We start from the raw sequence: 14,985 nt of genomic DNA, 5'->3' as shown, positions 1-14,985 counted from the left end.
CTGATTCCATCTTTTTCTCTTTCATATACGCGCGCTAGTTCTATTAATCGTTTTATTTCTATGGTTTATCTTTCCTCTGTTACCTTCGCTGCCTTTACTAATAGTACTTCCTCTATACCTCCATTGTATACACTCGTGAACATCGAAGCCATCGTGCCTGACGCCACCGGCCATATACGCGTAACCATCCGCAAGCCACTATCTAGAAGAACAGTCACTCGAAGCCATCGAAGACCATCAAGGTACATGAGGATGCTTATTGGCCCACAAGGCTTGAATCTTGACTCTTCACCGGTCACAGGATCCATGCACAGCAAGAATTCTCCATCAGAAATACGAGACTGGCGTTGAGGGAAAATTTTGCTTTCAAAACAGGAGGGAGGCAAATGATGAAGACATCGTGATCACATAGTTAGATAGGTACTCATTTATAAAATTTTCTCATAGCATTAAATCCGCTTCTATGACGCTTTATAACAAGTTTCTGATACCACTGTAAATAGGTAGCTTAAGAGCATCCTTGCCCTCCAAACTGGGTATACTATCCATTCCTGCATATCAAGCAGTTGGTAAAAAGAAAAGCAAAAAGTAAAAAATGAGGGTATCCGAGGCCTGTTCACTCGTCTTCATTAATGGCCTTATCCGCTTTCTCAAATTCGCACAATACGTGTCAAAGTTCCGATTTCTCCCGCTGAATTATTTTCGCCAAAGATCTGTCCTCTCCCAAACCCTTCTTCGCGCTGTCACATTAGTTTTCCCTCTTTTCCACAATAAACAAAACAGACACATCGTCAACGTTATCCAGCCATCCGGCAGAATGCTCCCTATGCCTTCTCCCATCCGGCGGGGCCCGCGGCCTCATACACTCCCCTCTTCGAGATGACGCGCCCGAGGCCGCGGTGGATCTCGGCCTGGAACGCCTCGAACGGGATGCGCTCTCCGTCAATGCTGATGTAGCCGTCGTCTTGGTTCCGCGGCGTGATGCGGTATGCCGAGATTTTCTTGTACGTCACGTTGCGATTGTCAAAGAATTTGCCAGACTCGACGGCAAGCAACGCTTGGGTGACGGCCATTGGCGAAATATCCGCTCTGATCAGGACCATGTCCATGAAGCCGTCAGTAGGCACAGCAGCAGGGAAGAAGTTGGCGTCGGACGACATGTAAGCCATCTATATGTTTGGTTTGTTAGCCATGTTATCACTCGCGAGATGGTCTCAATACGTACGTTTCCAACATAAAATGTTCCAATATTATCATATGAAGCAGTCTCCCAGTCTGCAGGAATCTCATCTCGGACATTCCCGTACTTGAGCTCAGGCAAGCCCTCTGCGCCCGCCTCTGCTTCAGCATCCACGCTCAAGAGACTAGGATCAACAGCATATTTCTTGTAGTGCTGTTTGATCATCTCTTTGCCTTCAATCTCCGACTTGACCGACAAATCGAAGGGGTAGCACTTCTTCTTCAAAACACGCGTCACCAGGCCAACCTCGAAACGCTTACTGCCCATCCATCGAAGATTTTCCGTCGCCAGATCGCTCTCGGCGATGATTCCCAGAGACTGCGACAGGAACGAAAGGGTGCGCTTTTCGCCTTGGGTGATGGACACGAGATCCAAAGGCATGACCACGCCCTTGATGACCGCCAAGGCTGATATTCCAACATCATTGCTTCCATTGGTATTCAACGAGAACGCATTTCCAGATCCGCAAGGAATATGGCTAACGGCAATCTTGGCCAACGCCCTCGCAGCATCAGGCCGTCGGCCGAGCCCATTGAAGATTTCGAACGGAGTTCCATCGCCCGATAAGGCCATGATAGTGTCGTATTTTTCGATGTCTGCCTTTTCCGAAAGCTCCGTCGCCTCTCCGCCCCTCGTCAGAGTCACCACCTCCAGCTCCATCTTCGAAGCTTCAAACAGCGGCTTGACAAACTTATTCCACTTATTCAGCGCTCCTCCAGGGCCCGAGTTGGGATTGATGAGCACATAGGCTCGTTTCCGCGGCTTCGCGTCGCCATACGCGGCTGCGATGAGCGCCGATGCAAACAGCTCAGGCGACGGGCCGTCGGCTTCAACTTCAGAGCTCGGGATGTTAAACGACCAGCATTGCAGCTTCAGCGACGACTTGCGAGGCGCGGCGTACTCGATAACCAGAGCATTGCCGCGCAGCTCAGCCCATAAAACGTTGTATAGAGGGATCGTGTGCTTCCCCTTGCCCTCTGAGCTCCGGCTCGGGAAGCAGTTGAGGCAGCAGATGTCTTCGATGAGCTGCCTGCCGGCAGACGGTTTGCCGCCGGATGACGAAATGTGTTTGCTGCCGTCGGTATCTACGTAGAATCAATTGTCAGCCTCCAATACAGTGCATGGACAAGCAACCATCTCAATCTCAATCGCGATATTCTTTCGAGTCTTCATACCGAATAGTACAAGGTCCTTCTCGCCAATCGTCAGCGTCTTGTTGCCCCCAAGACTCAGACGCATGCCAATTGCCGCCGAATGATCCATCGTCTTGCCTCCGTCGTCCATATTCGCGAGTCGTACAGCGTCCTGCATTGGGAAGAAGAATCAAATCTCAGACTGGGGCAAGCCGAGGCACCCGAAGCGTTCCAGGGTTTGGAAATTGAAAGCGACTAAGCGGACGTCGTCTTTGACAAGGGGGGAAACGAACGACACACTAAGAAGTCAAAGAGTAAGAAATATAGAAGAGTAAAAAAAACAAGAAGCCCCGTGGGGGAGGAGGGACAAAGAGGAATTAAATAAAATGTCAGCGAGTGTGAGAATTTGGCGTTTAAGGAATGATAGCTAGAAAGGGAGAGAGTTCAACGCCGGTCAATCAGATGCATTGCAGTTGGTGATGAAAGAGCACTAAGCTACCAGCAAACCGCGGCAGATGGCCCTAGCAGCTCCGATAAGGGGATAAGCAGCGGACTGGGCAGGTCGCTAAGGAGCATTAGCCAGTGAGAGCTTGCAGCGCTCCACAGCGCTCCGCAGCGCCCAGTCGGATCGCTGTTCCGAATAAAGAGGTGCCCTGTCCGTTTGCACGGATTACGTACCACCAGAGGCTGTACCTGATGCGTTGGGTACGGTAGCCAATGCGAGAGTTCTGGGAATGTCACTGGGTTGAAATAGAAAAGGAGTAAGTAAGCGAGTATTAGTGAAACTTTAGCAGACTATGGCTTGACAATAACATTTATTCGTCTCTCATTGCTAAAGCAAGTATTTATTCGCAGTCACATTCCCACCAACCTCCAATCCAATCCAAGCATAGCAACACCCACCATAAAGCTGGGGAGATGCTCCAACAGCGCTCAGACCAGCTCCCTACCAATGCGCTCTCATCTCATTCAACTCAATCTCAATTCAGCATCAAGACGCAAACATTCGCCCATCATCGTTAAAGCTCAAGCCAACAAATGCCTACCAACTTTTGTATAACGCACCCAGTCCTCCCCCCTTTTTTTCAACAAAAGAAAAGAAAAGAAAACTCCGCCAAAAGCAAGTAAGCCACATCTACCTGTAGAAGAAGCCAACCAAACAGGCTCTCTCTACCGATATAAATATGAATAATGATGCGAAGATATGAAGCAAAACCAGACCTCTTAGACAAGCTAAAGTTCATTCCCCTTTCCCCTCCCAAAATCAGTCTCTATCAGAAGGTTCACTTGATCTCCAATTCTCTTTTCTTTCTTTTGTTCTCGAACAGCAATATGTCCATGTAATTTGTTTTCCCTTTTTACTCTGATAACCTCGTAACGTTGGGCCACTTTGCAAGTGCTGCCTTTCTGAACGATTCTACCTCTGCGCTTCTCCAGCTCTTAAGAGTCTCCAGCGCCGCAATCGCATCTGTAAATGTCGCACTGGCGTGTTCAATAAGGCCATGGACTTCCTTCTCGCACTTTGCAAGATCCACACCTAGTGTTTGCCTAGCCTTGACGGCAGATAGCACGTGGAGAGGGCTGGCCTGATGCTTTTCCTGGAAGTCTTGGTTATACTTTGTCAGATCCGCCGTGGCATCGACGGCAGTGAATTCTGCTTTCAGTGCTTCAAGGACCTTGGGTGGAAGATCTGATGGGGCGTTGTTAAGCAACTTGCGGAAGGCGACGACTTGTTCGTGTACCCTGGGGTTTTCAGCATCGATTGACAGAGACCGGTTTAGGCACTGCAGAGCAAGAACATATTTCTCTGGATTGCAGTCGTTAGTAATCTGTAAATACATAAGGCCTGGAAAGACTAAAGTCACTTACTGCGGCGAATGTAAACCTCAAATCCAGCAATCTGGGCATCGATATTCTTAGGACCCGCCTGCAGCATTGGTCCCAGGAACTTCATCGCCTCACCAAGAGGGTCAGTTGTCGCCGCCAAAGTCAAGCCAAGAGGGTCTTCATCCTTCTTCTTCGCATCGGCTGCCTGACCACCCTTGTTGGGGTCCTGCTTGGCTTGCCTCTCTGCCTCTTCTCTCTCCAGACGCTGAAGCTCCTTCTTAGCCTTCTTAGCGGCCTTCTTCTTCTCAAGGGCATCTTCTTCATCTGCTCCGTTTGTTCCATTGGCAGCTGGCTTGTCCGCCATGGCGAGATAAAGGTTAATAGCATCAAGAGCGACTCTTGAGTAGACTGGGTGGTCACGGAAGTGGTCTTCCCAGCGAATCATGTCGATGTAGGCTCGGATTTGTCCCTTTCTTAGTGAAAAGCTGTGGAAATCAAACTGGTCATCCTGCCAAACGTCGAAAATGTTGTTCAGAGCCTGGAATCGCTTCAAAGCGAGTCCAATGTTGCCCCGTCTAGCGTAAGCTTCTCCGTCTTCCGTCAAGTACCAAATGCACTGCATTTCAAGGAGATCCGCCAAGGGGCCACCCACAGTCTCCGCCCGCGTAAAGAGGCCAACAGTCTTGAGGGCCTTTTCGTTCTCGCCGTTTCGCAGCTGATATTTGGCGCACTTGCTGTTGATGTATCGATCCTTGAGATCAAGTTTTCTGGCCTTGTCCATCATCTCTGCCGCTTCCTTGATGTTGCCGGCATGCTTTAATATCCTGGCCTTTGTCATATGGAAATCGACACTCTTAGGATCCTTCTCAATGGCGCGATCGACATACTCGTCAGCTTTTGCCAAGTCGCGGCTCAAGTGATAGTTGTAGTGCTGAGCCAGGTAGTAAAGCCCGGCAGCCTCCCCCTTGTCTTTGCTCTCGGAGTCAATGTCCTGAGAAGTAAGGTACTTTTCGACAACTTCTCTCAGGGTATCCTTCTTGAATGAATCAGAGTAAAGGTGTTTCAAGTTGGCAAAAAGAGACGGGACTCCCTTATTTAGCATAAGAGCCACATAGGACTCTGCGGCTTGCCGAAACTCGTCTCCTATAAGTAAAAGTTGGATCAGAATGCTGTTTAACAATCTCTTTTGGTAATACCCTTTGCTTTTCTTTCTACATCAAAGCAGCTTCATTACTTACCGCTGAGAAAGTCGAGAGGAACACGTCGAGCAATGTCACAGCGAGGGAACTTGGCGGCATACTCGTCGTAAATGGCTTTTCGTGCAGGCGCATCATCCCGAGAGATCTCCAGGGCCTGTTCCAGCTTCTCGTAATAGTCAATGTGCTCCGCGTTGCGATCAATGAGAAGTCGGTAGGCCTGAACAGCGTCCTCCTTCCGACCCAACTTGGCGAGATAGTCTGCGCGGCATTCCAAAACTGCCAGACGATCCAGGTTGTGCTTTGCGTCGCTCTCCAGATGATCAAGCGCCCGCTGGAAGTCGCCTTGCTCGGCAATGATGGAGTTCTTGTACATGACTGCCTCGGAATGTTCGCCGTCGAATCGAGAGGGTGCCGACTTGAGCGTTCCCTCGTATGTAGTGAGAACATTTTCCGCCTCGGTCAGGTTACCGGACAAGTGGTGGGCAATTGCCAACGCAGTCCAGCTGGAGCGTATCTGGGGCCTTGCCTGGAGCATAGCCTTCCGGCTCTGGATGTATCCCTGGTAGTCTCGAACGTGCACTTGTAGGATGGCGAGGTCTCGCTGGATCTGGGCAGAGGTGGGATCAAGCTTGAGAGCAAACTTGTATGCCTTGATTGCCTCCTCGAAGTTCTTGACTGATCGGTACAAAAGTCCGTAAACATGCCAGCAAATGTGGGACTTCATATCAACCGTCAGGGCCTCCTTTGCCAGAGGGAACGCCTCGTCGGGCTTTCCTTGGCTGTTGAGAATCAGCGCCTTCATGGCCATCGTATCGCCGTGGCGCGGATATTTCTTGAGGATCAGATCGGCCGTCTTCAAGCCACGTTTGTACTGCTTGTCCTCAAAACTGCGGATGATGGTTCGGAACTGCGCCGCTTCCTTCGGCGCCAGTGGTTGAGGCATCGTGACGGATTTGTGCAGGTGCTAGAATATATACGGTTTGGAGATCGTTCTTTCGCTTTGATATCGGGCCAATTAATGCAATTCGGTAAGATCGCTGTTGCCTGTTAGGTCAAGCCAAGCTGTTGTCGAAGACGAAAGGGTTCGGCACACTCCGAAGGGCTCGTTGTCGCGTGGCTAGTCAGATTCAACAGTGAACCGCCAACTCCCAAACTGACAATGCGAGGAATTGGGTTCCAAATTTTTTGAATTGTGCCCCTCGTCAACAACTGTCTCAAGCTTGGCTGCGTGTTTCTGCCAGAGTCAAGCAGGTGTAATTGGAGGACCAGAAATCGGCGCAGGAAGATGGTGTCGGCTACACCTCGGAGTCGGGCCCTGCCACTTGACCAAAGCCTGAAAAGGACCCCACCAAAGGCTCCGAATTGAAGACGCAGCTCTTGGTGGGGTAGCTGTCCTTCTATGGCTTCTATGACATTCGGACGATTATCCGGAGATGGATTGTTGCCATTCATATATTAAGCGAGTGACCACAAAAGCAGAGGAATAAGAAAGAAAATAGAAATAGGTGAATAACTACCGGCACTGAATCGAACAATGCTACCATCGAAAAGCTGTAAAAGTGATACAGAAAAGGGTGGGTATATATGTTCAGGCTGCTAGAGAGTGCAGCTACACTAGTAATAATACAAAGTTGTTATATACAGACGTGGCATCTATTTTTCCAGTCCACATGTTCGTTTTCACATCCAAGTCATATCCCGTTTTGTGACTTCTGATATCATGCCTCTCAGTCTCGGTCATCGCTTATCTTCGCCCTGGCCAGGCTTCTGTGCCGCCTCCCATTTACTCATAGCATCATCCCAGCTCTGGCCAGGAGCACCGCACCTCCCCTGAATGACATCCCAAGTCCTGCTGCGCACGATGTTTTCCACGGCTCGTTCCTGTCGCATCAAGAGAGCAAGGGACTGAGTCCGAGCCTCTCGAGGGAAGAAACGCCCTGAGTAGGGATCCAGCCTTTCGTCGACAATCCGTTCGCGATCGCGTTGCTTTTCCAATTCAAGAATTGCAGCCTCCGGGTCATCTGGATCTGGGCTGGTGGCGACGATGCCGCAATACCGGAGGACCTCGGCCCTTGCCTTCCATGAGGGAAACAGCACTTTTTCCTTGAACGACTGGCATGCTTCGGGATTAATTTGCTCGGCAAACGACTTCGGGGTCCGTGTTGACGTCGATCCGGGGTCGAAACCCGCCCGAGATGGCGTTACCAGGGCATTGAGATTCTGTGTAATCGAGTCGTCTATTGATGATCGAGACAGGCGCAAGAAATCTGAAGTATGTTAGCGGAACAGCTTCCAAGTCGCATTACATAGTTTTTTTCATATAAAGAGCTTGTATCACATACCACGCAGCGTGCCGGTCGAAAAGCAAAACTGAGGCGAAAGGCGAGGCAGTCCGGGAGGTTGCGACATTATGGGCTCCGGCTTCTTAGGGCCACCCACAGCTTCCGCTGTTGGAGCGGCGCCTTTCCACAAAATGTCCGCCAGTATGTGGGGGAAACCAAAAGAACAAAAGACGATAATGGCACCAGAATTCGAGAATATTCAGGCGGTGACAAATATTCGGGCGGTGACGCGGCTTGTCTGGGCTGTGCTCGGTCGCAAGATGTCACTGTGGGAATCGCGAGGCTCGGAGATGGTGTTGAAGTGACGTGAGGATCTGGAAAGGCGGATGGCCTGATGGCGCCGAGGCCAGAGCCGGCGCCGTGCCGGAACAACTTACAGGGGGCGATACAGAGCTTCGGGCGAACGTAGACCCGCCAATCCCGTTTAGAGTCATTTGTATGGTTGTGGATGGCTTTCTTTTGAAGATATTTAGTCGGATTTATCTTCCAGTAGTAGTGTTGTTGATGGAGGTGTTTTCATTTATTCATGTGATTGTTCTTGTCTGACTTAATAGCTTGTTTCTATATTAAAGTCTGAAACATCTCACGCGAGCATTCACAAGCGCTATAAATGCTCCTCTCTATTTTTTTTATAGTCAAGAAGCAAAGAATAATATCAAGTAGGAGGAAAAGATAGAGGTATTCTTTTTTTACAAATCTTAGCTGCACTAGAATGCGTATGCGATTCAGTGACATCGTATTAGCGAGAAAAGCGAGCACAACACTGCCTCTTTCTTTGTGACCCGCATCCTATTAGCGATATAGCAGAAGCATAAGGTAGCAAACAACAATACGACTGATTCAAACTGAGCAACGGATGCTTCAGCACTTCTGTTGGGGATATACATCCATTTATTTATGCCAAGTTGCCAATGTGACAAAATCATCAGCAGCAAGTTTTTGTTGTAATACTACTCGATATATTTCAGCTGGCCGTCGTGTCACAGGGTAATCTGCCGCGCTGTCCAAAATGCGACCTCGTCCACATACACCTCTAGCCCAGCGGCATCATCACAAGGGCGTTTCTGGAATCATCAAAACTTTCAAAGAATGATTTGACAAAATCAGCCTTCAGCGGCAAAGCCAACGGGTCGGTCCTAGGCATATTCCAATAGTATAAGTGCAGTAAGCATCTAATTTGTCTCAAGGGGGATAGGTAGCCAGTCGTATTTGAATAGTCGTACAGGTAGGATAAGACGGCACCAGAAGTCGTATTACACATCCAGGCACCACACATACAACCCCAATAGCACTGCGGATGGGTAGATATTCCATCTTATGTCATCCACAAACATGCCAAGTAAGCCCGCTTGCTTCGTCTCATCTTCCCCAGCTCGCTCGTACTCGTATTCCCGAGACAGCCAACAAATCCCCCAGAAGATACCCTGTTTGCTCCAGCTCCGAAGCCATCCAATAGCAGCCCATTCCGAGCGCCTGCACCCCACACGGCACGCACCAGCTCCGGGACTCTACATATCGATCTCCCCTGATGACGATGGAGGCCTGTCGCGTGGCCAAAAGTGAGTGAGTGACGTGCTGGACTCTGCGGTTGGTAGGCCCAGCCTTGCGTCGCATTTGATGTTTGTCTGTACAGCCACGAGGGCCCCAACAAATTGCAGTTGTAATAGACAGGATTTGGAATTTCGTGCACTGAAATACATGATAAACGCCTGGTAGTAGCGCTGTCGTCAATGTACATGTGTTAAACTTCCTTGCTCTATAAAGCTTTCTGTCCTCCATCTGGAAATACTCTAATCGTCACCCCTCCCTTACCGTGGCTAAAATCGCTACCTAGACTACTGTACATTGTCCCCAAAACAAGGCCTGCACCTGGTTCTTAGTGGATGTGCACTCAACTCCTTTAATAAACCTGCAATCTCAATCCCGCGCCCGCATTCCTCTTTGTTCCATCCCTCCCTTTTCGATTTTTCTTGGCTGCCTCTTCGGATTTCAGAGACTTATTCTTGTATAAACCTTCTCTCCCTTATAAACTTTCTGTACATCCTACAAGTAGTACAACCTACTATTCTTTTTGCGTTTATCCCTTCGGCGCCACATCATCGACTCCTATCTAAAGTTTAGCCTCGCCTCCACTCCCCGCGAATTTACTCATCTCGTCTTCGATCCAATTCTTCTACGCTTCTGCTCCTCGCCACTCTCTCCTCAAACCACCAACCGAAACCACCAAAACAACAGCATCCCTAAATCACAATGGCCGACGCAACAGCAGCTAACAGCGGAAGCTGGTCAGCCTTCCTCAAGGTAAATCACCCTGCGACATCCTCATCCTCATCATCGCCATCTCTAACAAACTCCAGTCAATCGCCTCCTTCAACGGTGACCTGTCCTCCCTGACGGCCCCCCCCTTCATCCTCTCCTCCCAGTCCCTCACCGAATTCTCCTCCTACTGGGCTACCCACCCGCCAATTCTCACCGCCGCCGCGCACGAATCCGACCCTGCCAAGCGCGCCATGCTCGTGCTCAAGTGGTTCCTCTCCACGCTCAAGCACCAGTACGCTTCCCGCAGCGAGCAATTCGGCAACGAGAAGAAGCCCCTCAACCCCTTCCTCGGCGAGCTCTTCCTGGGCAGCTGGAACGACGAGGCCGGCAAGACGACGCTCATCTCCGAGCAGGTCAGCCACCACCCGCCCGCCACCGCCTACTGCATCCGCAACGATAAGACGGGCGTCCAGCTCGAAGGGTACAACGCGCAAAAGGCCTCCTTCAAGAGCACAATCATTGTCAAGCAGATTGGCCACGCCGTGCTGACCGTCCCCGTCGGCGGCACTGGCGACAACCAGGTGCTCGAGCGTTACCTCATCACTCTGCCCTCTCTGCACATTGAGGGCCTCATCTTCGGCGCCCCCTTTGTCGAGCTGGACGGCTCAACCACAATTGTCAGCTCGAGCGGCTACTCCGCCAAGATTGACTACAGCGGAAAGGGCTGGCTGTCCGGCAAGAAGAACACCGTCATCGCAACCGTCTTCCCCACCGACAACGAAAAGGAGGTTCTCTACAACGTCACTGGCCAATGGACCAAGGAATTCGAAATCTATCAAGGCCCCGCCAAGAAGAACTCAAAAACCACCCTCGTATCAACCTACGACGCCGCCGGTACCGCCCAGTCCGAGCTGGTCATTGAGCCCCTCGAGAAGCAGCACCCCCTCGAATCCCGCCGCGCCTGGAGCAAAGTCGCCGATGCCATCCAAAAGAGCGACATGGACACCGTCTCCGTTGAAAAGACCAAGATCGAGCAGGCCCAGCGCCTCATGCGCGCCAAGGAGACTGCAGGAAACCACACCTGGGAGAGGAGGTATTTCAAGGCTGCGACCGAGGACGAGACGCTCACATTGCTCGGCAAGGCTGCTGGCGTGCCTCTAGATGGCGACAAGGACAAGACAGGTGGCTTGTGGAGATTTGATGCTGAGAAGGCTGCCAAGGCCGATGCCGAAGAGCTCAACGCCGAACAGATTCTTCAGCTCCAAAGTGAGCTCTTGGGTCAAGTTTAGATCTCTACTTTTGCAAAAAATTGAAAAGGAAAAAAAAAAAGGGCAAATAGAAGGCGTGAGATAAACAAGAGGGGATAAACGAAGAGGAGGAGTGGAAATCAAAATCAATGACAATGCCTTTGGCGAATACACGGGAATTATTGGGGTGCTATATGCACAGCACTAGGAGGGGATTTTTCCTAATAAATCAGGAAGATTGGATTGATTATGCGAGAAGATTGATGCGTTATTGGCTACCTATCAAGAAGCTATTATCGGGTTGGCAGAGTAAATATGTTTTTAATGTAGACGAGAATCGCGTTCTTTTTAGATCACGAAATTGTATAGTTAACTTTTTTTTTTTTTCAATGACTTGGAACTATCCTTTTTTTTCCAGCGTCCACTGATAGTGACAAACACAGTTCGTGGCGGTCCTTAATGAATAAACCAAGAGGTATGCAGAACATTCAGAGGTGATATAGGGCACTTCAATCAACCATTCGAGTCCTTGCATGAGTTCACCGCAACGAGTGTAGTGCCCCAAAATGTTTTTTTCAAATTGATATCCTTTCCTTTCTTTTTTAACTTAAAAGCACAAAGCGCAAACAGTATTTACAGCTGGTTGGCAGTGTTGAAGTCCTTGAGAGCTTCGGCGACACGCTTGGACATGGTCTTCTCGCCCTCGCGGACCCAGACACGGGGCTATTGCACAGTTAGTGATTGGCTGGGGAGACAATGTCATCAGAAAGAGTAAACTTACGTCAAAGTACTTCTTGTTGGGCTTGTCGTCGCCATCGGGGTTGCCAATGGGAGTCAAGACGTAGTCCTTCTTGTTCAGCATGTAGTCACGGATACCGCACAGGTAGGCGAACTGCATGTCAGTGTCCATGTTGACCTTGACGACACCGTGGCTGATGGCGTCGAGGTACTCCTGCTTGGAAGAGCCGGAGCCACCGTGGAAGACGAAGAAGACGGGCTTGTCCTCGGTGGCCTTGATAGCCTCCTTGACGTGGGCCTGGTGCTTGCCGAGCAGCTCGGGGTGCAGCTTGACGTTGCCAGGCTTGTAGACACCGTGGACGTTGCCGAAGCCGGCGGCGATGGAGAAGTAGGGGGAGATGGGAGAGAGGGTGTTGTAGATGTTGAGGATGTCCTCGGGCTGAGTGTAGAGAGAGTTGTTGTCGACATCCTCGTTGTTGACACCGTCCTCCTCACCACCGGTGATACCAATCTCCATCTCGAGCCACTGCTTCATGGGGGCAGCGCGCTTCAGGTACTTGGCGGTGGTCTCAATGTTCCAGTCAACAGGCTCCTCAGACAGATCAATCATGTGAGAAGAGAAGAGGGGCTCGCCGGTGGCCTTGAAGTAAGCCTCATCTGCGGTGAGCATGCCATCGAGCCAGGGGAGGAGCTTCTTGGCGCAGTGGTCGGTGTGAAGGACGACGGGGACGCCGTAGGCGGGAGCAATGGATCGAATGTAGTTGGCACCGGCAATAGCACCGGCGATGGAAGCAGCCTGGTCCTTGTTGTCCACGCCCTGATTTCCCAATCAGCACCTTGTATGAAGAAAACGCGCGCAATCTTATCTTGAGTTGAGCGAGAATTTACCTTTCCGGCGAAATAAGCGGCACCACCCTGGGACATCTGCAGGACGATAGGGGACTTGGCATCGCGAGCGGCCTCCAGAGAAGCAACGACGGTTGAAGAGGAGGTGACGTTCTTTAGGTGGCAACAGTTAGTTACAAAGTTCAGACTCGGGCGCAATCGAGAAGAGGGAGAAGCAATCTCAAGCGCGAAAACTTACAATGGCGGGAATGGCGAACTGGTGCTCGCGGGCATACTTGAACAGGGCCAGGACGTCATCGCCGACGATGACACCGGTCTTGCGGCTCAGGACATCGGTAGCACCCATTTTTGCGAGTTTTGGAGAAGAGTAGATGGATATAGGTCGGAATGAAGCTTGAAAGCGAGTTCGTAGAGATTTGATTGCTGCAAAAGTTGAAATTGCGAGAAAAGGTGTTAGCAAGGGCGCGTCCTAATAAGAGAATTTTGCCTATGACGAAGAGGAAGCGAGATAAAAAGAAGAAGAGAGAAAAAAATAGTAATTGCTGGGCCGTAATGGCAACTCGCAGCAGCGCGGGGTTTTTCCAGTCTCAATGCTCAACGTAATTCGGCGAGACAGCTATCGATAGCGCAGCTAGCAGGCATTTTGGGCTTTTAGGGGAGATAGCAGGAGGGCCAAGGAGGATCCAGAGGATCCAGGGAGGGGCAGCTCCGTTGACGGATGGAACAGGCTGACGAGATTTGCTGCAGATGCCGGATCTGACTGGCCCGTCGACGGCGTCGGGAGGGTCGCCCAGCGCGTACGGCGTCTGCGAAAAGGTGGAGATGGAAATGGTTGAGGCAAAGCACCGAAAGGAATGGAAAGAAATGGCTGGTTGAGCTTGGCTCAGGCCATGTCCAATGGCCGTCGTTCCATCTTCTCTCACTCGTGGCGTGTTTCTTTGGTCTCGCCCTGCTCCTCTGGCTTCGAGTTTTTGCGTTGCTTTGGTTGTTCCATTGCTTCTGTTTGTCTTGTTTTTTGCTCCATTTCAATCCGATCTCTCATCCCTCGATATGCTATGACGCCTCGGATGCTCTACCGATTCTGCTGCTGCTTGAAAACAAGAGGTCAAGGTGGGGCATGGAGGGGCAACGTGGGATGGTGAGGGGCTCAAAAGACGTCAGGGCAGCGCAAATAAGTGGGAAGCGACTTACAGGGAAGAGACCAGCTGCAGGGCAGGGCAGGATAAGCAATTGGTGAGTAGCCGAGGATTAGGCGCAGGATGATGAAGATGGTTGAAGAGAAAGAGAAGAAAAGAGAAGAGAAGAGAGAAGGGAGAAGAGAATAGAGAAGAGAGCTGGCAGCGGCAGATCTGATGTATGTCGAAACTAAGCAGCGGCGAGCGGGGCCCTCGCTGCAAATCGTGTGACCTCAGCGCTGCTCCTCTTTGCCGGGAGCTTCTCCTGCCGTAGCCGAAGCAGCGGAAACATGCGGGAGCGAAGGAAGCTTGGCTCCCATATTTTGGGGTCAATTGCTGTGCTATTGAATCTTGGTGGCCTAGCATTTATTACTGACAATGAGTGATTGGTTACTTTGGCAGTTGCTCGCAGTATGATATATGGCTATTTGCCTGCAGCGAGTGAGACAGAGCACCACATATTGTTTGCTCTATACCTAGGTATGCAGCCTCACTCATGCACTCATGAGCCACTTGCTCTCCTGAGCTCAATGTCGTTACATCTACGCAATTTCTCCAATTCTTCTTAGACCAATACCCCCAGTCTAGGTCATCGGGATCCAGAGGCTGTGGGTATGTGGTAACAAATATTGGAGACGGGTCTCGCGGTCCCGATTTCTTCCAATGCAGGTACTTTTGACCCGGCGCGGAGCGGGAAGCTATTCGGAAGATCCAAACAGTAAAGCGACGGCAAGGATCAAGAGGATATTGCCAATGCCATTTCTACACCGCTTATTCATGCCAATGTCTATAAGTTCTAATAACTCGGATCCCTATTCAGATGTTGATAGTGTTGCTTCTTGCAAGAGTCTACAGCCGATGTCCGCCCTCTGGATGAAGCATTGCCGACGCTTCCCGGAGGACTCATAGCAGCCAATACGATGACGACGATCCACCACTTGTTAGCTTTTATACCTGTTATCTGGGGTAAACGATTCAT

General features: G+C 50.6%; 5 protein-coding genes across 5 annotated transcripts; 1 reads left to right on the top strand and 4 right to left on the bottom strand.

Annotated features, from left to right (window-relative positions):
• Positions 1 to 824: 824 nt before the first annotated feature.
• TGAM01_v203367 (hypothetical protein) lies at positions 825 to 2,551 on the bottom strand (the record flags this gene model as incomplete). Its single annotated transcript, XM_018801306.2, has 3 exons — positions 825 to 1,169; positions 1,226 to 2,325; positions 2,416 to 2,551. The coding sequence occupies 3 exons, from the start codon at positions 2,549 to 2,551 to the stop codon at positions 825 to 827; spliced, it is 1,581 nt and encodes a 526-aa protein (XP_018665577.2).
• A 1,180-nt stretch (positions 2,552 to 3,731) lies between these two features.
• TGAM01_v203366 (acetyltransferase) lies at positions 3,732 to 6,342 on the bottom strand (the record flags this gene model as incomplete). The annotated part of the gene is made up of 3 exons (XM_018801307.1): positions 3,732 to 4,180; positions 4,243 to 5,343; positions 5,439 to 6,342. The coding sequence occupies 3 exons, from the start codon at positions 6,340 to 6,342 to the stop codon at positions 3,732 to 3,734; spliced, it is 2,454 nt and encodes an 817-aa protein (XP_018665578.1).
• A 794-nt stretch (positions 6,343 to 7,136) lies between these two features.
• Positions 7,137 to 7,808, bottom strand: TGAM01_v203365 (hypothetical protein; the record flags this gene model as incomplete). The annotated part of the gene is made up of 2 exons (XM_018801308.1): positions 7,137 to 7,666; positions 7,742 to 7,808. 2 exons carry the CDS (start codon positions 7,806 to 7,808, stop codon positions 7,137 to 7,139), a joined length of 597 nt encoding a protein of 198 aa, XP_018665579.1.
• A 2,183-nt stretch (positions 7,809 to 9,991) lies between these two features.
• Positions 9,992 to 11,289, top strand: TGAM01_v203364 (hypothetical protein; the record flags this gene model as incomplete). The annotated part of the gene is made up of 2 exons (XM_018801309.1): positions 9,992 to 10,042; positions 10,099 to 11,289. 2 exons carry the CDS (start codon positions 9,992 to 9,994, stop codon positions 11,287 to 11,289), a joined length of 1,242 nt encoding a protein of 413 aa, XP_018665580.1.
• A 591-nt stretch (positions 11,290 to 11,880) lies between these two features.
• TGAM01_v203363 (fructose-bisphosphate aldolase) lies at positions 11,881 to 13,177 on the bottom strand (the record flags this gene model as incomplete). Its single annotated transcript, XM_018801310.1, has 4 exons — positions 11,881 to 11,970; positions 12,029 to 12,802; positions 12,874 to 12,984; positions 13,070 to 13,177. 4 exons carry the CDS (start codon positions 13,175 to 13,177, stop codon positions 11,881 to 11,883), a joined length of 1,083 nt encoding a protein of 360 aa, XP_018665581.1.
• Between the last annotated feature and the right edge of the window lie 1,808 nt (positions 13,178 to 14,985).

The sequence above is a fragment of the Trichoderma gamsii genome (genome assembly GCF_001481775.2).
Source record: "Trichoderma gamsii strain T6085 chromosome Unknown Scaffold_9.2, whole genome shotgun sequence".
NCBI classification, from domain to species: Eukaryota; Fungi; Ascomycota; class Sordariomycetes; order Hypocreales; family Hypocreaceae; genus Trichoderma; species Trichoderma gamsii.
Note: the sequence above shows the minus strand (reverse complement) of the source record. Positions and strands in the feature narration are given on the sequence as shown.